The 21428-nt window shown below is 48.7% G+C and overlaps 2 protein-coding genes across 4 annotated transcripts in view; both read right to left on the bottom strand.

Annotated features, from left to right (window-relative positions):
• The window catches only part of TXNDC11 (thioredoxin domain containing 11), a 61004-nt gene extending 46491 nt beyond the window's left edge, over positions 1-14513 (bottom strand). The window contains exons 1-3 of one of the 2 annotated variants that reach the window (XM_039233627.1): positions 14136-14513; positions 7203-7419; positions 3497-3594 (exon numbers count right to left, since the gene is read on the bottom strand). In XM_039233627.1, coding sequence (XP_039089558.1) covers positions 3497-3594; positions 7203-7419; positions 14136-14389 — 569 coding nt within the window. In that variant the 5' untranslated portion in view covers positions 14390-14513. Of the gene's footprint in view, positions 1-3496; positions 3595-7202; positions 7420-14135 lie in introns of those variants that run through there. The other variant, XM_039233628.1, reaches the window with a different exon arrangement.
• Positions 14514-18504: 3991 nt separating this feature from the next.
• Positions 18505-21428, bottom strand: part of ZC3H7A (zinc finger CCCH-type containing 7A) — a 38508-nt gene continuing 35584 nt past the window's right edge. For both annotated transcript variants that reach the window (XM_039233560.1, XM_039233561.1), the window contains exons 22-23: positions 20197-20360; positions 18505-19423 (exon numbers count right to left, since the gene is read on the bottom strand). In XM_039233560.1, coding sequence (XP_039089491.1) covers positions 19234-19423; positions 20197-20360 — 354 coding nt within the window. In that variant the 3' untranslated portion in view covers positions 18505-19233. The remainder of the gene's footprint in view (positions 19424-20196; positions 20361-21428) is intronic.

Genomic DNA, 21428 nt, shown 5'->3' with positions numbered 1-21428 from the left:
CCTGTTACGTAGAGCTGAAATCATCAACACCACAAAACGCAAACGTCTCGCTTGAGGATCCTGACTGCCTCACAGGTAAAGAGCCTTCTGTGTCCCGGCAGGTGAATAGAGACCCAACTAAGCGCTTAACGTGGGGGGAGGTACACACAGCCACTACTGTCCTATGAGCTTAGCTCAACTGCAACGGAATTTCAAAACAAAAAACATTCATCCTGGCTTCTGAAGAAAAACAATTCCCAACACAGTAGTTCTTTAAAAAACAAAACCAAACAGAAAGGCAATCCTGGAAACTGACCAAAACTGCTAAAGGATTCCAGGATCTTAACTACATAATTCAGCAAGCAGAACTTACTTTTACACATCATGCTTCTATTTTTTTTTATTGTTTATTTATTTTTGAGAGAGAGAGACAGAGCATAAGTGGGGGAGAGGCAGAGAGAGAGAGGGAGACACAGAATTGGAAGCAGGCTCCAGGCTCTGAGCTGTCAGCGCAGAGCCCAAGTCAGGGCTTGAACCCATGAGCCAAAGTTGGAGGCTTAACCGACTGAACCACCCAGGCGCCCCATACAACCACTCTTAAGTAAAAAAGAAGCTACGCAGTTGGCCCTTGACCTACTAAAATGTACTTATTAAATATTCCCACAGGCACTTACATAAGGGATCACTAAATAACCTTAAACCTATTAAAGCTTTATTGCAACAAAAAAAGATTACGTAAAGGGACAAAGTCAGGGACCTGCAAAAATGATCTTCTTTTCCTTTCCAGCTTAGGGACACATAGGAATTTGATTTAGCATTGCTAAACAATAATACCAACATTCACTTATCCTTCTAAGCGAATCAGAATCCTCACATGGCTTTCTTCGATCTTACACAAAACAGACATTGCTCAAATGTAACTGAAGGGCATGAGGTGCGGCAATGGAGTGAGGTGAAATTCAGTGACTGCATAACCTTCTTCTGACTCAATAGAAACGGACATTGTGCTGGCTGCTTAATGCAACACTAAACAGAGTGAAGAATTACATAAATGCTGAGAGCTCCCAATAGTAAATGGTTACATAAACAAACACACACATATAATGTGATGCAATGAACACAATTCTTCAGTGTGTACTGCAAAATATGATGCCAAACAGAAGAATATTAGCATGAGAAAAGTAACAACGGCACGCTATGTGCACACCTGGGAGACGGAGTTAACGGTTCTATCAATTCAAGACTCGTCACTAACAAGTTCAAACACTACCACCAGCACAACCCCATCAGCTACCAACAATTTTTCATTTAAAGGAAGAAATTGAAAAATCATCTGATAATGTGTTTTCTTCAGCAAAAAGGAGCCAAAAGTCTGGAAACCTCATCTCCTCAGGCAAACAGGCTCCCGCAGGGGTGCTCTCAGGACCCCGGCGACTGTGAAAGCGGAGAATACCTCAGAAGGCAGGATGCAGAGCGCACGCAACCACGGGACAGGCTGGTCCAGGGCTGCGGAGCCTCGTGCAGAGTGTTTAAGAAACCACTCCCTGCTTCGGACCCTGTAATAAACTTTCTTAGTGACTGGCATCGACACACGCCAAAAAATGGAATCTACTTAAGCAAAACAGAAAGTCTATTAATTTCTTCAAGCAGCTACTACTACATTAGTTTAGCCATTACAAAACCACCATCAACAAGAAAAATACAAGCTGCAATGGTCTGCCCAGTGAGGAGGCCCAAGGGCCACATCTGCAAGCGCTATTACCCAAAACAACCTCAAGACTACTGACTGGTCACAGGAGAGCCTGGTTGAAGAAACACATCCATTCGTAAGCGTTACATACAAAACAGGACTGGAAGGTTCTTATACAGAAGATGAAAAGGTCACTTTTTAGGTATTTCTGTGCCTTAGCACTTCCTTCTGTTTTGGGTACACTGGGAATAGTGGATACTGAAAGGATTATTAATAGGTCCGAACTAATTTAAACAAGTAAAACTGAACAGGCAAAGATGAGGAGCAAGCACTTCAAGGGGAGTACCCAACCTCAAACCCCGCATCAGGAAAATGACAAAGTGGGACTAGACGTTTCTGAAGTTCCTTGTATGTCCTTGCAATCTTTCTATAAACCTAAGAGCACAGTCTGAGACAATACACTACAGAGCCGTATAACCCCAAATGCTGTTCTGTACTCAGTTCAAGGGACCCATCCTGACTGTACTGTCACATCGAGCTGAGCCCACCTCTGGGCAGCTGGCTTGGTTACCTCGGCTCGCAAGGCCTATCCTCCTGGCTAGGCACCTCTGCCCTACTTCCTAGCCCTTCCACCCCACCCCACCCCCAGAAAAGAAATGCAGGGGCCTTCGCAGGGCAAGCCTATTTATCCCATTACAGGGCACAGAGCTTTTACGTCTTCAAATATAACACGTCACCTTGTGAGGATTCTTATATCTAGAAGAAACTTTGAAGATGGAGATGGGGTAAAAAAGTCCATTTTTGCTTAAAATATTATTTAACAGCTCCTAAGAAACAACACTATGTGCCACACAACATTTTTATACGGGAAACATGAAGTGTGATGGACCATGACAGATAGTCCACAAATGATAGCTTGACGCCTGTTATAAATCACCCTTGATGAAAGCCCAGGAAGTGCCGACAGAGGGAGCGAAAAAAATAAGGCATAAAAAGTAAAGCTCCTCCTAATGAAATCTTCATTACCCATTTCACCTTCATTAACAAACTTCAAGCCAATCACCCTGAAGCTATCTCCTATCTTCAAAATTCTTCACGTCAGATTTTAGGCATTATTTAACACACACAGCAAGGTCTGGGCAGGACTTCAAACTCAAACATCAAGATTTGTGCAGAATAAACTGACTCCCTGAGCGGGATAAAGACTAAAGGCAGCCCCTGGTCACTTCGGGCTAGATGAATGCATTGGGGGACAAAATTCATGCAAACCTTTTAAGTTTTCAGAGCTCTCTAGATTTCAGTATTATGGGCACCAGACTGCGGACTCATCATAATTTTCTTCCCAGTTGAAAGGGTGCTAAGACTTCCTCCCGACTATGCTATGTTGTCAGGTAACAGGATAAGGACTTCTGTGTGTTTTCATACAATAAAATACTCGTAGAGTATCCGAAATGTACAGCCACACAATGGGGTAGCCAGAAACAATGCTGCAGACTATGTAACAGCATGAGAAGATTTTCACAAAAACAAGAAAAAGCAGTTTAGAAAACACTGTTGCTACACGATCCTTTTTTTCATTAAAAAAAAAAAAAGAGGTTGGGTGTGTATAGTCACAGGAGGGTATCAACGAAAACACGCAGCAATTATGTAGGGCTGATGAAACACCCAGATCCTTTTATTCGTTTTTTTTTTTTTTTTTTTTACTTCTCTGCATTTCCTCAGTTTCCTACAGGGAATATCTAATACTTTGAAACAGACAAAAGAATTTACTTTGGAACTCAACTGGAATGAGAAATCACAACCACAAAACTGGTCAGCAGTTCTTACCTTCGATGGTACAGGTATATTACGGGGAAATAGAAGAAGTGCTTCTGTTTTCTGCATTTCCCCTGGTTCCACCAACAGTTAATCGCCACAAACAACACCTGCAAAGCCAACAAAAGGTTTCCAGTGACTATAAATAACAGCCGAAAAATTACCAAAATTTGAAAGATAAAATTATAGAAATGCAACCATTCCTCTCTGAAACAGAAAGTGTGAAAAAAACGATTTCGAGTATTCAAAGATCATCATTTACGACTGCAATTAAAATGAAAGACTCATCTATAGTGTCTAGCTGGGAAACTAGCATTTTAGTAGCATTTTATAGTTTAGTAGCCCAAGAGAGAAACAATTTGCTTTGAATCCTAAAAAAAAAAAAAAATGTGTTAATGTTTATTTATTACTGAGAGAGAGAGAGAGCAAGGGAGGAGCAGAGAGGAGACCAGAATCCAAAGCAAGATCCAGGCTCCGAGCTGTCAGCACAGAGCCCGATGCTGGGCTTGAACTCACAAACCGTGAGATCATGACCTGAGCCGAAGTCGGACGCTTAACCGACAGAGTCACCAGGTGCCCAGATTTGCTTTGAATTCTAAAGTCAATGAGCAAACAGGCTGAGTCTTTTGATAGTCAGACTCAGCCTGTGAGAAGGAAAAAAAGAGTTCCCTGCCAATGAAACATCACAAATGCCAAAGGACCACTCTTAATAACTACATTAAAAATGATTAAGGATAAGAGATAATTAAAGCATGCTCTAAAATGTAATATTAAACAGCAAAAATATGAATTAAATGCATATTTACAGGTAGACGCAGAAGTATTTAAATCTGCAATCTACTGTGAAATGTCCCAAAACCAAGATGAGTTAATAGATTAGAGCAGTTTCTCGACATTGGCACGACGGACACTTTGGCCTTCCGTCGTCAGGAGGGCCTGGGCTACGTGCGTTTCTGCTGTGAGGGCCCATCCTCCACCCTGGACGTGCAGTGTCCACCAGCAGCCTGGCCTCTACCCACTACACGCCAGCGGCCTGGCCTCTCAAGCAGCGATAACCAAAAACGGCCCCAAACACTGCCCTGGGCTCTCTGGGGAGACAACTTCCTCTCGGTGGGAACCACTGACTAGAGGAACAGTGAGATGAACAAGTACACGCTAAAACAAGCAAAATAAAACGTTAACAGCACAATTTACGTGGCAGGTATATATAAAACTCTTCCGTGTTTGCTGTGTGAAGGAATTTTCCTAAGAATATTGGAAAAAATATGAAAACTACAAGTAGAAAACCACTTTCAAATGCCTTCCTTACACTTACCGGATAGCAGTGTTGCTCTGACCCCTGGGGAAGCTCTATGAAACTCCTTCTAGAGTCCATTTATGAAAACAGAAAAGCCACCGTTTCTTTACTTCAGGAGACATCTCATTGTTTTATTCAAAAATAGGGCACACTCTACCACGTCTGCAAATTTTACTAAGCGGTGCAGCTCAAAAGATTTTTGCCTGTTTCCAAGAATAAACCCCCTCCTTCTCCCTGGTGAGAACACAGAATAATCTAAGCTCTCAATCTGGAAGGAGCTGGGAGAAAAATGTGAAAAAGCAGTGCCCGTCAGCGGTGGACAGCACCGTCACCCCACCACGTGTCAGGGGCTCTGCAGCCACAGCTGGTCCGCCATGGAGGTGGCTCCCAACAGCACGGACGCCCGCACCAGCCCGCAGAGCGGCCGGGAGACGCAGCTCGGCGCCCGGCACACCAGCACGCCCTTCCCACACTCACTCGGAAGGACACACTGCTTCAGCTGACAGGTAGACAGCCAATGACCAACACCCTAGAACACAGCAGATTCTCCCCGTGTCCCCCACATGTTCTCTAATTTCAGCAAACAGGGGGAAGGCCTGGGAAAGGGAGTGGTGATTTTTTTTAGGCTAACATATCGCCTGCCTCCCCGTGCTCCATCAGAGTTCCTGTTTCCTCCCTCGAACTGTCTACCCAGTTCGATTATTAGCATTTTTTTAAAGTAAGCTCTACTGCCCCAACTTGAACTCATGACCCTGAGATCAAGAGTCACATGCTTTGCCAACTGAGCCAGCCAGGAGCAGCTCTTAACAGCCATTTTTAAAACAGGTGGGGTGTAAAGGGAGCAGAGGAATTGATCAATCCCCTGCGTCCCAAGTCAGAACACAGAATCACACCCTCTCAGAGTCCATGTCATAGGAAATAAAGTTACAAGAGGCTAGATTTATTTATTTTTATTCTTTTAAATGATTTATTTATTTCTGAGAAAGAGAGAGAGGCAGCATGAGCAGAGGAGGGTCAGAGAGAGAGGGAAGCAAAGAATCCGAAACAGGCTCCAGGCTCCAAGCTGTCAGCACAGAGCCCGACATGAAGCTTGAATCCACCAACCATGAGATCATGACCTGAGCTGAAGTCAGACACTTAATTAAGCCACCCAGGCGCCCCTATAAGGAGCCAGATTTGCAAACAGAGCTTTGCACCACAAGCAGGGATACATATAATGGTTCAAAAGCCTTTGCCAGGCTGGGCAGAAAGCCTCCCCAGCATTTATAACATCGTTTCTAAGAAGAACCAACCCACGGTTCCAAAGACTTGGGGCCCCAGCTCCCCCCGACGGGTGCTCTCATGCTTGTGGCAATGACCCGGAAGTTGCAGGGCACGTGGTGGGCCGGGGCCATGGTAGGCATGGGTCTGGGGCTCTGTGGCATCATCCCAGAGCAGCTTTAAAGGTCCTGACAGCAATGGTGTGGGGGAAACCTGTTTGTTACTATTCAAGCCTGGGCCCCAACTGCATTTTCTATGTGAATCCAAAGCACGGCTTTCGTATTCACCGAATTTCTCTGGAAGGCAGCTCCTATATACATAGAGGGCAGAGAAGACTCTGGCTCCAGCCTTTACCAAGAGCCGTTCACCATTCAGGAAACTGACATCCCTGAGAGCAGAGCCACTAAGGTAACTGGTCTCCAACACAGCACACTTTTATGAAACTGCATTTCACACTGCCCACCCTGGTAGTTCCATATAAAGGGACCAGAAACTACTTTGCCCGGGCATTTACATACTGAAACACACATCATCTAATTATACATTCCTTTGGTTTCCCTCACCTTTATGCAATAGTCAGTGTGTTGGATTGAGTATCTTGAAATTCTACGTGTAGGGAAATTTTATCATCTATGAATTCCTTTTCAGGACATAAAATGGCACATCATAAAATACTTGTTTTATAAGTGGCAGCTGGGATCCACTGAGTTGAAAACCGCTGCCATAGGGAGTACTCGTCTGCCCATATATCCCTCTGTCTGGCACACAGGTGACCTTCATGAACTGCCTGTTACATACAGCTCTGGTCCAAGCATTTTTACATACTGTTACGCTGTAGTCACGACACGTGAATTTGCCTTATGGTAAGGAAGTCATCAACAAATATCAAAAGGATAGTCAGCTAGGCTTTCCAGCACTGAAACCAAACAGCATGGGCCCCTGAGGGGAGCACTGAGCTGCCTCAATCCGCTCCCTCTCCTGCCTCTAACCAACTACGACCCTCACAATCAGAAATCCTTTTTCTTTACAAAGGTCCTCCCATCAATCAAGTCCGGCTCCTGGCCCTCAGCCTGCCTACATCTGCCAGCTGGGTAAGGCGTGCTCCGGGAACAACCCGCCCCCACACAGTCATGCAATGCTTAGACCCCACGTCAGCATTACCTGGTCTGAAAGCTGACTCGCTGCCCGCTCAATCTCGGACCTGGCCGCGATGGACTGGCCACACCATGGCGCGTAGAAGAACAGCAGCACCACCTCGGAATCCCGGCGGACGTGCTCTGCGTAGTCCAGCTGCCCCTGGAAGAGGTCAAGAACCGGAGACCTCGAAGAGAAAAAGCTGACAGGTGGCTTTGCTGGTACTATCACATCTTTTGCTCGACTAAAAAAGAGCAAACACAAACAAGATTGCTAAGTTCACCTTCTAATAACAGCTTTGTGTGGACGGAGAACAGAGCGTAAGAGACAAATCTCTTGAATAAGAAAATGGAGTTCCCAAAACATTGCCCAGGAGTAAGAAATATTCTGTGCCAAGGCAATATGTGGCTGAGAGAACGCAAGGCATAAAAAACGTGCCGAAAGCGACTTTCTAATACTGTCTCCCCAGGTGTGGGATGGAAAGGCAGCAGAGGAGGAGTCTTGGAATAACGTATATTCTTTCCTTCCACACCCAAAACACCCCATCCTCAGCTCTCTGCAGCAGGAGGAGCCACTGAACAACTTCAGAACGACCAGGGAGGTTGCTCAGAACTAGGGGAGGGAGCACAGGCAGGCACCACTAGTAAGATTTTTATGGCAAATTCTTACAATCGACTCAACTGCCAGAAAACATTATTAGTTGGAGTTGGCCTGTACTTACTTACCCAGGGCATTCTGGGAGAACTAATATATATCGGGAAGCATCACTATAATGGAGGTGGGAGGCCAGAGGGGGAGCCAATGCCTCTCCAGGTTAATTACAGGGAAAATGATCAATTACAGACTCCAACAGAAGAATCCTCAACAGGAAAAGAATTATGGGCACCAACAGGAAAAGATGTTAAAATCTCCTACCAAAAACGGACTACTACAGCAATGAGCCAATGAAAAACTGTCATCCCCCTGAACTCTTGCTTCCCTCCCATTTACTTTCATTCACAACAACACCTCCCAACTTCATCCCCCTCCATAAAATAATGTCCCTCTCCTTTGTCTGTGGGACTTGCTTATGGCTTGGCATAGCTTGCATGTCGCAGACAGCAATTCTCAGCTATTCCTGAATAAGCTCACTTTTCTGGTAAAGTAACTTTTCTAAAAAAAAAATTTTTAATGGTTATTTATTCTTGAGAGAGAGGGCGAATGGGAGAGGGGCAGCGATAGAGGGAGACAGATTCTGAAGCAGGCTCCAGCGTCTGAACTGCCAGCACAGAGCCCAGTGCGGGGCTTGAACTCACGAACCACGATTATCATGACCTGAGCCAACGTCAAACACTTAACTGACTGAGCCACCATAATATTATTATCCAAAGGTTAATAAAGATGAACAACAAAGTAACAGCCTGTTTTAACTGGAAAACAGGCTTCCTGAGTACCTGAAGTTCCCAAAAGGGAGAGATCAAGAGGAGACAGGACAAACTGAATGAGTGGTCTGAAGTCACAGAACTGCCACTACTTTTCCAATCAAGACAAAAAGGTCTTGGCTGAGGTCTCCAAGGAACCTAATGAACATCTTGCGAAAGGAACCTAATGACCATCTTGAGCTGTTCACACATCTGCACTAACATGCATAAAACCATAACGGTGGTGTAGCCAAGAAACCAACAGAATAAAAATGGGACCCTAGAAAATATGCAATTAACCCAAAAGGCAAAAAGACCAAGAAAGGAACAAAAATGGAAAACAAATAGCCAGAAAGTTAGAAAAAATATCAATCATTACATTAAACATAAAAGGACTAAACCACCCAATTAAGAAGAAGAGAATGCCAGGCTGGATAGTGAAGCAAGACCTACCATATGTTACCTAAAAAAGACACATTTTAAACATAAATATATAGGATGAAAGCATAAGGGTAGGAAAAGAAATTAAACAGTATGCATAAGGAAACTGGAGCAACTCATTAGGTAAAAAAATAAAATTAGATATATTCTTATAATTAAATGTTACTCAACAAAAGAACTGAAACAGGGGCGCCTGGGTGGCTCTTTTGGTTAAGTGTCCAACTTTGGCTCAGGTCATGATCTCACAATTCGTGGATTCGAGCCCCATGTGTCAGGCTTTCCACCGAGAGTGCAGAGTCCGCTTGGGATTCCCTCTCTCACACACCCGTGTGCACATTTCTCTCTCTCTCTCTCAAAAATAAATAAATAAAGCTTAAAAAAAAAGAACTGAAACATACTATAATTGGATCAGTCTCCAAAGAATTACACCAAATGAAAGAAGCCAGACACTAAAGAATGCATATAACATGAATGCACTCATGCGTTTCCAGAAAGGAAACTTTCTGGGGAAAAGGAAACATTCTCCATCTCGAGTGAAAGCATGGAGGTGGTTAAATTTATCAAGTCATCAACCTGTACATGTAAAACGTGTAATTTTACTGGATGTAAAATCTACCATGATGAAGCTGATGAGGAAAAAAGCATGGCCGGTCTGCTGCCTCCTCAGTGAAGCTTGCTCTGACAGCTCTACCCGAGGTAGGAGCCCTAATTTTTTCTCTCAGCTCCCTATTCCTAGTCTTTATACTGCTCACCACGATCAGTAACTTATTTCTTCTACTGATGATTTATCTACTCAACCACGTCAGTAACTCCATGAGGGCAAGAACCCTAACTTTTCCACCATCACCCTCACTATTCATGGTTCCTGGTCCTCTGAAGTTCAATCATTTGTGAAATGAACAAACCTACCCTACTCACCTCACCTGAACACATACAAAAGCAAGTTAAATACAAACCCATACAGATATACATGATTAGGAACACTCAGAATCCAAGTACCAGAGGCCCAGGTGTTTTACTGGGGATGATCCTAAGGGCCACATCATTATGTTCTAACTTTACAGATGTGCTCAAAAGAACTTGGTAATCTGGTTTCTCAGAACACAGCAAAGGAGCAGGAAGAAAGAACGAGAAGGAAAGTTCTGAACCACACGGCAGACAGACAGACGGGTGTTTAGATCCAAACAAAAGAACGTAAACACCCAAGGCCCAAACTCCTCTAAGAGTCTTGGGTTCTTTAGCACCAGGGAAGGAATCCCACACCGTCCTCTACATCGAGAAGGTGTTAGCTTCCTGAATTAAGAAGACAGATGTAAAATTACTACTTCCCTAATTTAACCCGAAACTATTAATATCATAAAGAAGCAGTACCAGAAGAGCAAATCTATGTATTCACTCACGCTAACATCTCAACCCAGCAATCGGGGTGCTCTGTCTATGTAAAATGTCTTCTTAATCTGAAAATCCGGGTCACTTACACAGTAATTAAAGAAATGTTCATCGAGCACATGTTACTGTGCTTCAGAAAGTGCACCACAGGTACGCAGGCGTGAGAACGTTCCAGGGGGCTTCCTTCTCGAGGAAAGAGGCCATGTAAACACACAAAAGTATGACCACCGTGTGGAAAACTGAGCAGGGAGATTTGGCAGAGGACAGGGTATCTTTGAAGCTGAGACCCAAATGACAGGCAGCCACGCGAAGAGGTGAGGGAGGCCCTGTGTGTGACACATTATCAAAAGCTCCAAAGTTCCCCTCCTTGAAGTTACTTTTCTACTATTCCAATTGCATGCGGGGTGTTTAATAACGCAAACCAAAGGAAAATGCAGGTCTGTGACAGCCATACAAAAGCTACTGATCAACTCAGTATTACTGCCCCACATGGTCGGAGCAGGTCCCAGGCTCAATCAGCCAGGCACAATACGGCCCATCAAAAGGGAAACATTAACCAGGGAAGAGAAACATCTGCCTCTGCTCCACCAGAAACAGTCACAAGTTTCCCTTTAACCCTTAAATTTGCTACACGTTTTTGAGAAACTGTATCTAGATCAAAGATTTCCTGTAGCTTTGAAGGCTAAGTCTCAGGTACAAAAGACTTAAGGGCTGGTTGCAAACAAAACAGGCTATCGCAGCTCCCAAATTTTATATGAAACACACACCCCTACACCTCCTTCCAAAGAGGGTCGGAAGCAGCTTTGAAATTACAAAAAGCAATAAAACAAAATGAATATATGCACACGTACATATATAGATACAGACACACGGCTTTTTTCCCCTCCAAAATCAGGGTGAAAGGAAAGCTGAGCAGGATGAAGTTATGGAGATCCACTACAGAGAAAGGCAGGTAAGATAAAGACTAAAGGGTCATTCTTGGTTTCGGCTCAGGTCATGATACCAGGGTCATGGGATGGACCCCCGCCCGCATTAGGCTCTGAGCAGAGCATGGAGCCTGCTTAAGATATTCTCTCTCTCTCTCTCTCTCTCTCTCTCTCTCTCTCGCTCTCACTCTGCTCCTCTCCCCTGCTCGAGCGTGCTCTCTCTCTTCCTCTATGGGAAGGGAAAAAAAAAAGTTAAAGGCCCCAAAATGCACAATTACTGTTTCAACCCCCAATCAACCTTTTTTTTTTTTTTTTTTTCGAGAAAAAGAGAGCAAGCAAAGGAGGGACAGAGGAAGAGGGGTACAGAGGATCTGAAGCAGGCTCCACGCTGACAGTGGCAAGCCAGATGTGAGGCTTGAACTCTCAAACTGCTGAGATCATGACCTGAGCCAAAGCCAGACGCTCAACCACTGAGCCAGCCAGCATCCCTAAATCAACCTTCTTTATGTTACCTGGTTTGAACCCAGCTAAGCCACAAACACTAAGAGGGCGGTCACTGATTTTAAGCCTGGAGCTGTTAATAAAAATAAAATTTTTTAAAGCCCTGCTCTCCTGGAAGCCTCTGTCTTCATTAATGCAAAAATCTTAAAAGTCAAATGGAAAAAGGGGGCCAGAAATGTTCGAGTATATAACAGTATCATGACATGCTTCAATCAAACGAGACTCTACAGAATCAATCCGTCTACTGAACGGCAGACTGTCCAGATTGGCCAGCGGCACACACAGTAGCCGGACAGACAAGCAGCCATTCCTAGCCTGACTTCTTAGACTCACTCTTAGCCTAGAGCAGGAAGGGACCTTGCTCTGCCGGCTCCGGTAACTAGATTTACACAATTCCTTCTTCCCCAAATCTGAAAGGGCTTCCTTAACCATTTAAAGTCATGTTCTTTCAGAACAAACAAAGTTATTTCTACACATGAACAGCGGATGTCAGTAAGCTTCCTACCCCTGGACGGGGGTGGGGGTCCGCTCTTTCTAATTTGAACCCAAGTGACACTTTGTAATATCATGTTGTAAGATACCGGACACATTTTCCTTTGGGCAGCACGTGATAAAGCGCAAGGTTAAGAGCCCAGTACCCGATAACGAAGGACTCAAATTCCAGGCCAGCCACTTAATAGGTGGGTATGATTTGTGGTGAGTTTTGTAACACGACCAAAGCTCAATTTCTTCATCGATCAACTGAAAGGCTAAGAATGTATCCGGGCTTTATTGGGTATTGAGATTTAAACAGTCTATACCAGGCTCTCGGATTATGGGTTGAATGAGTAAATGTGTTCATGTAAGCTACAGTTCCCAAGGAGGCAATTTTGTTCCCCAGGGGACACTTGGCGATGTCTGGAGACAGTGCTGGTTGTCGTACCTAGGGCTGTGTGCACCTGGGATTTAGGAGGTACAAGCCAGGGGTACCACTGAGCCCTCCCGTGGACAGACACCCCTTTCGCCCAGCTGACAGCACAGCACCCGGCACTAGGCAAATCCTCAATGATGCTTATAACCCGTTCTCTTTCCACTAAAATGTCCAAACCTCTGACACCTCTGTGACAGCGCGGGGGTGGGGGGGGCGGGCGCGGGGTGCGGAGGGGGAAGCCACCTACTATGCAGAATATACTCAGTACAAACGTTCAAGTGCAAATCTTCCTCTTAGCCAATACTCCAGGTTGCAACTGAGACTTCTACATTGCAAGTCCCAGGAGATATTAAATAGTGAAGACCTGGAAGATCAAAAGAACTCCCGAAGTTTTTTTAAGTTTATTTTTTTGAGAGAGAGACGGAGCCCAAGCCGGGTAGGGCTGAGAGGGGTAGAGAGAATCCCATGTAGGCCCTGCGCTGTCAGCACCGATGTGGGTCTCAAACTCAGGGAACCCTGACATCATGACCTGAGCCGAAAGCAGATGCCTGACTGATCGCACCCCCCCAGGCCCCCCAGTACTCCTGAAGTTTACATCTAACTTTGCACCTGTGTACCTTCCCCAAAAAAGGCAAATAAAGTTTAATTTTTCCTGTTCACTGTGCTCCAGCTTACTCGCATTTTCCTTCCAGATGGAGGAAAACACAAGCCTCTTCCAGCCTTTGCACGTGCGCTCCCTGGGACACTCTTCCCTCAACTCTTCCCAACGCTGGCCCGTCCGTGTGAGCTTCCTGGTCGCTGGTCGGGAAGGCCTCTCCGCCCCAGCCTCATTCCTTCTATCATTCCCTGCCCAGCACTTCAGAAGTCCTTTAAAATCGTATGATATTGTTTCCTGCCCGTCCCACCCACTGGAAAGGAGACAGGGATTTTTATTTTCAACGCTCACCCGGAGGAGCGCCCCCACATAGCACGTGTGGATGAAGCATCGTGAGATCCACGGGAGCCCAAATTCTCGAAGGGCTCTGGGACTCCAACAGCTGTGAACCATTACCCTCGAGGCAGAAGGGGAACAAAATGGGTGTTACACGAGGGTCCTACAGCCCGGGCAGAAGTGACAGGCGCAGCCCCACGGAACCCCAACAGGTGATAAGCAGCTCGGGACCTGGCGCCCTTCCCTCGCTGCGAACATGGGAGGAAGGCGCCCCGGGCAGAGCCCCAAAACCTCTCGGGGTGGCCGTGCGGCCGGCCGGCGGGGGAAGTGGCGGGAAGTGCCGCAGGCCGCGGAGGGGCGAGCCCGGCGCCGCACACGAAGGCCGCAACGACCCCCGACCCTGCGGGCCCGGAGCCCGTCCTGCGCTGCCGGCCGGGGCTCCGGGGATGCGGGCCGCCTCACCTGCAGGTGAACTTGAGGGCGACGAGCAGCGCGCAGCCGAGCGCCACGGCCCCGCAGAGCAGCTCGGGCCGCCGGCGCGCCATGAGGGAGGCGCCGCGCAGCCCGCGGCGGAGCCGGCCCGCCGGGGACGCTCCGGCCGGGGCCGGGCTGAAGGAGCCGGAGCCCGCGGGGCCGCCGCCGCCGCCACCCTCGTCCTCGGCGTCGTCGCTGCTGCTGCTGCCGTTGCCGCCGCCGCGGCCTCCGCATTCCGACATTACATGCTCCCTGTCGCCGGCTTTATACCGCCGCCGCCGCTTCGGGCCCCAGGGCCCGGCCCGGCCCGTCGCTCCCCAATCCCGCAGCTCGCAGCGCCCGCTAACCCGGACCCTCCACGTCAGCCCCACCGCCGTCGCGGCGCCCGCCCCCGCGCAGGCGGCCCCGCCCCCGCCCGCGGAGCCTGCGCGGACGCCGCCACCTCCCGGAGGGCCGGCCCCCCCGGCGGACCCCGTCCCGGCTCACGGAGTCTGCGCGCACGCCGACACCGCCTGACGGCCCCGCCCCTGAGCGGGCCACGCCCCTCGCCCACGGAGCCTGCGCGGGCAGCCGCCGCGCAAGCGCCACTTGCGGCCCCGTGGTCTTCCCACAGGCTCCGCCCATCGCTCGCGGAGTCGACGCAAGCGCGGGTCGAGCTCCTCGCAAGTGCTCGCAGGGATCCCCCAGCGCGTGTGCAGGTAGCACCTCTGACCCTCGGGGGGTTCCCCGCTTGGCCTGCTGCACTTTAGGTGCCGTAATGACGACGGCATTCGTGCCCGGGGGACATAGGTGCCGTTAATTATGTCCTCTTTCTGGAAGGAAAATATGGGCAGAGAGGCGAAGTGTCCAAGGACCCAGGAGTGAGGCGGGCAGCGGTGGTCCCTCGGCCTCGGTTTGCACGTCTGTAAAATGGAGGTAATATCAGTACCTCTCACAGGGTTGTTTTGAGGATAAATGAGGGAATGTATGGAAAGCGGACGGCCTGTAGTGAGGTCTTGATCTTGGTTACTGTGTAGTCTCCCAGCGTCCACGACCTGCGTCGTGACGCCTAGCATCATCCCCCTCCGGCACGCCCTTGGGGGAGCGTGTGTGCCCCTGCACTCACTTCACAGATGGGAAGAAAACCCGAGGCTTGGAAGAGTCACTTGCCTGAGCCCACAAAACCAGTAGGTGAGAAATTCAGACTCAAAGACAGGCGCCCCACCCCACAAGCGGCTCCACCCACCCGCCGCTGACTCTCGACACTTCTCCGACTCTGACTACGTTTTGTGATTATCAAGGACAAGTCAGGGATGAAATGCGATTGGAGAGCGACAGGAGTCTTTTCCATGAGAGAGCGGGACAAGTGAGCCTGGGGCTAATAATCAAACAGCTCTGGGGGCCGCAGATCTCTGTAAATGACTATAAACTAGACAAATAAAACTCAGAGGGAAGAAGGCAGTATGAATGCAGGCAAAAAAAAAAAAAAAAGCATGGCTCCCTGGGAACCCAAAGTTAAGGGGAGACCTCCCCTCCGCCACAGGGCAGCTGTGTGAGCCTGGTGCCTGGTTTCCAGGGATGTAAAATGTGGCCCCCAATGGCTACCTTGCCAGGGGGGCCAGGACATTAGTGTGTCCACCACTGATGCCCAACACGCTGGTAACTTATTACACCTATTGGAAGACAGGGGTCTGCTGGGCCGTGATATGACCAGCCTGTTTGGTCACAAAAAAGACACCTGTTTGTCTTTTTTCTCTAATGTCTTTTGGTTCCCTCTTCCTTCTTTTGTATTAAGTGGATATTTACTAGTATATGAATTCCTTTAATGATTTTTTTTAATGTGTATTTATTTTGAGAGGGGCAGAGAGAGAGGAGACCAAGACTTTGGTCTCCATCCCTCGTGCACTATGAGATTGTGACCTGAGCCGAAATCAAGAGTCAGATGCCACCCAAGGTCCCTCCCACCCTCCCCGCCCCCGCTCAATGATCTTAAACCTTTTTATTGTTGTTTTATCCTTAGCAGTTGCTCTGGGGATCACTGAATACTTTTTTTTTTTTTTTTCAGCATTTCTACTTCAGATTTATACTATCTTAAGTCCAGTAAGATCTGGAAACTTCTCCCATATAGCTCTTTCCTCTTCCTGTTCTTGTGCTATTATTTACTTTTCCACCTATCATATTACAAACCCGGTAATACAGTGTTCTATTACTGTCGTATATGAATTTGTTTTTATAGACAGCAGAGAAAAAATGTATTTCTAGGCTCTTTGATATTAACCTTATTTACCATTTCTAGTCCTCGACGTGTCCATGTAGGTTTGAGTTCAATGGTGTATGACTAAAATGGTCTAAAGCTACCCAGTCCCAATTCCCTGTAGGTTGCTAGGACAGAATCTCCCCTACCCTTCTATAAGACACCCATCATGTGGACAGGACTTTGTAAGGTTCAGAGAACTTTTGCTGCCTGTGTGTCCTCTCTTAAGACCCACAATACCTTGTGGCAAATGCAAGGTGAGGTCTTACAGGCCAGGAAACCACCCTGGATTTAAAAAGGCGGTTGATTTCTTCTTCTCTGTCTAGACATCTGGCTGCCATTCTGACACCAGAATGTACGTCTGAAACTGATACATTCTTTTCTGAAGGTCCCAGGCAGTCAGGGTCAGGCTGCACTGCTCTTCAGGGCTATGTCAGCCCTTAACTTGTCCACATCAACCTGCATGTGAGCTTTCAGGGCCACTTTTTATACCAGGATCAAGTTGGTGGAGTTGGACAAGGGGGCAGGGAGATTATATATCATATATATAAACCCTTTCTTAGAACCAGAGAGAAATAGGCTCATTAACTTTTAAAGCTTCTGAGCATCTACCTAGTAAACAGGATGTGCCTTACAGGGTGCAGGTTGGCAGGCACTGTGGGAGGGAAGCCGACGCCCTGAACCTGGGTAGTGCGGACAGGGGTGGCTGTGCTTCCTGAAGACTTTGTGTCAAGACCCCAGACTGGCTTTCCAGAAATTAGCATTCTTTCCTGGCAACAAACACCCACAAGAAGCCTATATTCTAACCTCTCCAGGCCCACTGAAGAGTCTTGGCCACTCATAGGATCTCAAACTTGAAGCTTCTAGCCTAGATTCTGAACATTAAGACAACCAACTTTTTATTTTTTTAAGAGAGAGAGGGAGAGCCCATGTGTACGCAACTGGGAGGGGGGTAGAGGGAGAGGATCTTAAGCAGGCTCCACGCCCAGCGCAGAGCCGACTCAGGGCTCGACCTCACCAGCGCAAGATCACAACCTGAGTGGAAGTCAGGAGTTGGATGCTTAACCCACTGAGCCCCCAAGGCACCCCGAGACAACAAACTTTTTAATCTGTAAACTGAAACAGAGCACCAGAGACAGCTTTTTAACGTCTGCTATTCTCCATGGAAAAAGGAGTTTGGAACAAAGTACAAAGAAGAAAAAAGGTAGTGAAGGCCTTCAGCCTCAAGAGACCTCGTAGAAAAATAACACTACTAGTCTCTTCTATAGAAAACGTCACTCGTAACAGTATCTGGCAAATAAGAGGCACTCCTAACACATCCACCGAGTACAACTGGTCCCAACTACCCTCCCACATGTAGAGAGAAACCAGTCTGTCCTTCAAGGAGTCACGGGGCCTCGCTCGTCCATCTGCAGCCTCTGGTCCTTCTAAATGCTCTGTGTGTCTCATCTTCCACCAGCAACTGTGCCCTCCTCTCCACCCTGGTTGGACTCACAGGCAGAACAAACACCCTTTCTGTTACCCCCGGAACCTGCTCATTCAAGGTTGTCGCGAGGAAGTGGCTTTGCCTGATGGCTGGGAGGCTGGTCACATCACGGCCCAGCAGACCCCTGTCTTCCAAGTCGATCCGCCGCTCACCCTGACCCCCGTCCCCAAGAAGGACTCGGCACTGTTAAGTCCTCAGGACGTAGCAGCCCCCCCTTCCCCCCCACCGAGCCCTGCCGACAGCCCTTCTCCCCCAGCTCGCTGGGTCCCAGCCTCTGAAGCAGGTCAGGGCCCCACCGGACAGCTTAGCTCTGCGTTCGTCTCTGCCGGCCGTCCTGACCATGGCTTCGGTGCTCTCCCAGCACCCAACAAGGGCGGTCGTCTGTGGAAGCCCACAGCCCACCCCTGAATGAAACATTGAGGAGCCCCACGAGAGTTCACATGACACTGAATGAGACAAACTGCTTATCACCCCAAATCTGGGGGAGAGCTGACAGCTTGAAAAGTCGCGTTCATGTCTAATTTGCACACCGCCACTAACTGCTTAAATAAAAGTGTTGAGAAAAATCAAACCTTGTGATTCTAGGACCCAGGTTTAATAATTCTTTGTGGGCAAAGGACGACATGAAAACATGAAAGGCCTTTATATATAAAATGTTTATTACAGGCAATATTGGTCCATACACTACACGATACCAACAGTACAAGTGTAATCTTTCAAAATCATCATTTAAACAGCAAAAGACCAAGAAATAAAATTTGAGTCGACTGATTATTTTTCAAAATATTCTCAATGCACATTATCCTTAGTTCCCTTATTATAGTGAAACATACAAATACAGAAAAATACCCCATTTAACATGTACTAGTGTTAAATGGTTATTTGGCTTAAAATCTGAGTTAAGAAAATCCTTTTTAGCAACCTACGTACAGATAAGTAGCAAACTTTATTATATGAAACAAAGTCGTTTCATTTAAAACCTGTGAAGAGTCCCATCCATCATGTGCTCTGACCCCAGGACACGTGTCTACTCTCTCACCACCGCGGCTCGGGTCTGAAGGACCGACTTAAGGAGTCGCCTCAGACACAACCTCACCCTCTTCCCCAACGCGCTTCGTCCAAAAGTCTGTTCAACAGGTGGCTGTGGGGGAGTGGTCACTCCGCCGCGTGCTGCCGGCGGTGCCACGACAGCGTGGCCGGACCTGTCAAACAGCCCGTTTTCCTACCTACTGTGGGTTGCTGCTCCAGAGGGACCATAGACGCCAATACAAGCAGAAAGTCTGCGGCTTCTCTGCCACGTGCCTGAGAACACTTGCCATTTTTCTGGTCAATGCTCTGATTAGGTGACATACATAAAAGCCAGCATATTAGTTTAAATCTTTAAACAAAAAACTATATTTTCCAAAGTCATTATCGTTTGGGGCGATTAAGTGATCTTTTCTGGCTTTGCTGAGCTTCATCTTTAGGGCGTCCCTCCGTTCTTCCCATTCGCGGAGCTCGGCGGTGCCGTGGGCAAACTTGCAGCCGCTGCCTTCCGTGCAGGTGCCGCTCACGTACCTGCGGGGCGAGTCCGTGCCGTCAGTGCCCACGAGGGGCGGAGCACGCGCCTCACGAGCTTTATGACAGGGCAGAAAACTCTTGGTTCAAGACCGTAAGCCTACAAAAGTGAGTCTGACCCACCTCGACGTCCACAATGGGAAAACTAGTACTTCTAAATGCATTTAATGCGAGATACTGACTCATGGGGTGGAAAAGGCTACAGTCCTTCCTGATGCACTGGAAGGGAATGAGAGGTGGTACAGACGGAAAGACACCTTCAGGGGTTCGGGGAATCACGTGGATCTAAATGGGGAAACTAAATATAAAGTGATGTAACAAGATGAGGAGCAATTCAAAATCATCTGCTTTTTCGCTAAAAACTGTTCTAGGTCCATTTAAACAAAGGAGCGATAGCAGCGTTTCCCTCCGACCCGAGGATGCTCCACGTGTGCACTTGAACGGTCGCTCAAAGGCACTTTCAGCGCTGACGCACGCCAGCCACGGGGCAGGCTGCGGTTAGCCCCCCGCCTGTGACACCCCGAAGGCAGTCGGGCACCCGTGAGCAAAGTACGTCTCTCTCCGGGTGTCTTACGACATATCAAACCCGGATCGGCAGACGAGGGAATCCCGCGTAACCACTGAAGAGCAAAGAAGGGTTCAAGGAGCAACTACCACTTTGAGCCCCAGCCCGAGCCCCCAGTGCCAGGAGACTCCGTCCCCCAGACGATCCCTGCGCGCTCACCTCGCCGCCAGAAGGGTGGCATGAGAGCCGCCGTCCCACGGGGACCTACCTATCACAGACACTAAAGCAGCCCGTGGGGAAGCGGTGCTGCCAGCAGTACTGGTCGTCCTCGGTGTGGAACACCTTCTCCTTGTGCTTCTCCGAGGAGATGTGGCCCTGCCACTGCTTCTCGCTGTTGCAGTTCTTCCCACACATCCAGCAGTGGAAGTCCGCCTAGAGCGCGCGGGAGACGCGTCCGTCAGGGGGTGCTGCCCGTGCCCCCCGGCAGGCCGAACGCTGTTCAGGGAGGGCACCAGCACCAGACACCGCCTGACCTACGACCCACACTCTGTTCTCGGGGAGCCTGTCTGGCGGGGCGGGAGAGGGGGGGAAGTCAGGCGGGAAAATAACGCTCCAGATCAGAAATAGGACCAAGGTAAGGCTCCCGACACTGGGAGGCGGGCTGGGACACGGGCAGCGGAGAGCGGGGCTGATGGATGTGGCCAGGTTCCGCGAGGTCTCTGGCGGCGGGGGGTGGGGGTGGGGGCCTGGTGTGCAAACAAGGATGTCTCTGGGGAGGATGAACACTGTGAGGAAGAGGAGGGCGGAGGTGAAAGCCGGGGCTCTGCAACTGCTCAGGGACCAGCAGCTGCTCCATCCAAGGCACGTGAAGTGAGCCTCCTACCACGGGCCAGACTCATGCCAGGGACCAGGCATGTCCAGGCGCCGAGAAGACACTGCCCCTGGGGCACCGACCCGCGCAGAAGGACCTGTGCTCTGGTCACTGTAGGTGTGACCCAGATGCAAGCTGCAGGTCTGAGCGGCGGTTCCCAACCGCCCTGGCTAGTACCATCTGCAGCTGGGCGTGGAGAGATTCCTGGACACGTCCCACAAGAGTGTGACTCACTAACTATGTCTGGGGGACAGAGGAGGAGCCACCTGATTGAACAGCCCAGGTAAATCTCACGACCCAGGAAGTCCGGGTGACCCTGCTTTGGGAACACAAGAGCAAGGTGGCAGGGAGTCAGCGCTGCGCCCGGGCACAGGACGTAGAGTTCACAGGGCACATCCCCAGGCACACATGTGATTCCAGCAGAATCAGTTACTGGGAGGGGCCAAAGTAGAAAACCAGAACTAGGAAATGGGATCCTGCACCGGCCTGTGTCATCATTAAAAAAGCAAGCCAGCAGGGGGCACCTGGGCAGCTCAATTAAGCGTCTGACTTCGGCTCAGATCTCACGGTTCGTGGGTTCGAGCCCCGTGTCAGGCTCTGTGCTGACAGCTCAGAGTCTGGAGCCTGCT

The sequence above is a fragment of the Hyaena hyaena genome, unplaced genomic scaffold (genome assembly GCF_003009895.1).
Source record: "Hyaena hyaena isolate Hyena2069 unplaced genomic scaffold, ASM300989v1 scaffold_76, whole genome shotgun sequence".
Lineage (NCBI taxonomy): Eukaryota > Metazoa > Chordata > Mammalia > Carnivora > Hyaenidae > Hyaena > Hyaena hyaena.
The sequence above is the reverse complement of the archived record's forward strand: the minus strand, read 5'-3'. Positions and strand labels throughout refer to the sequence as shown.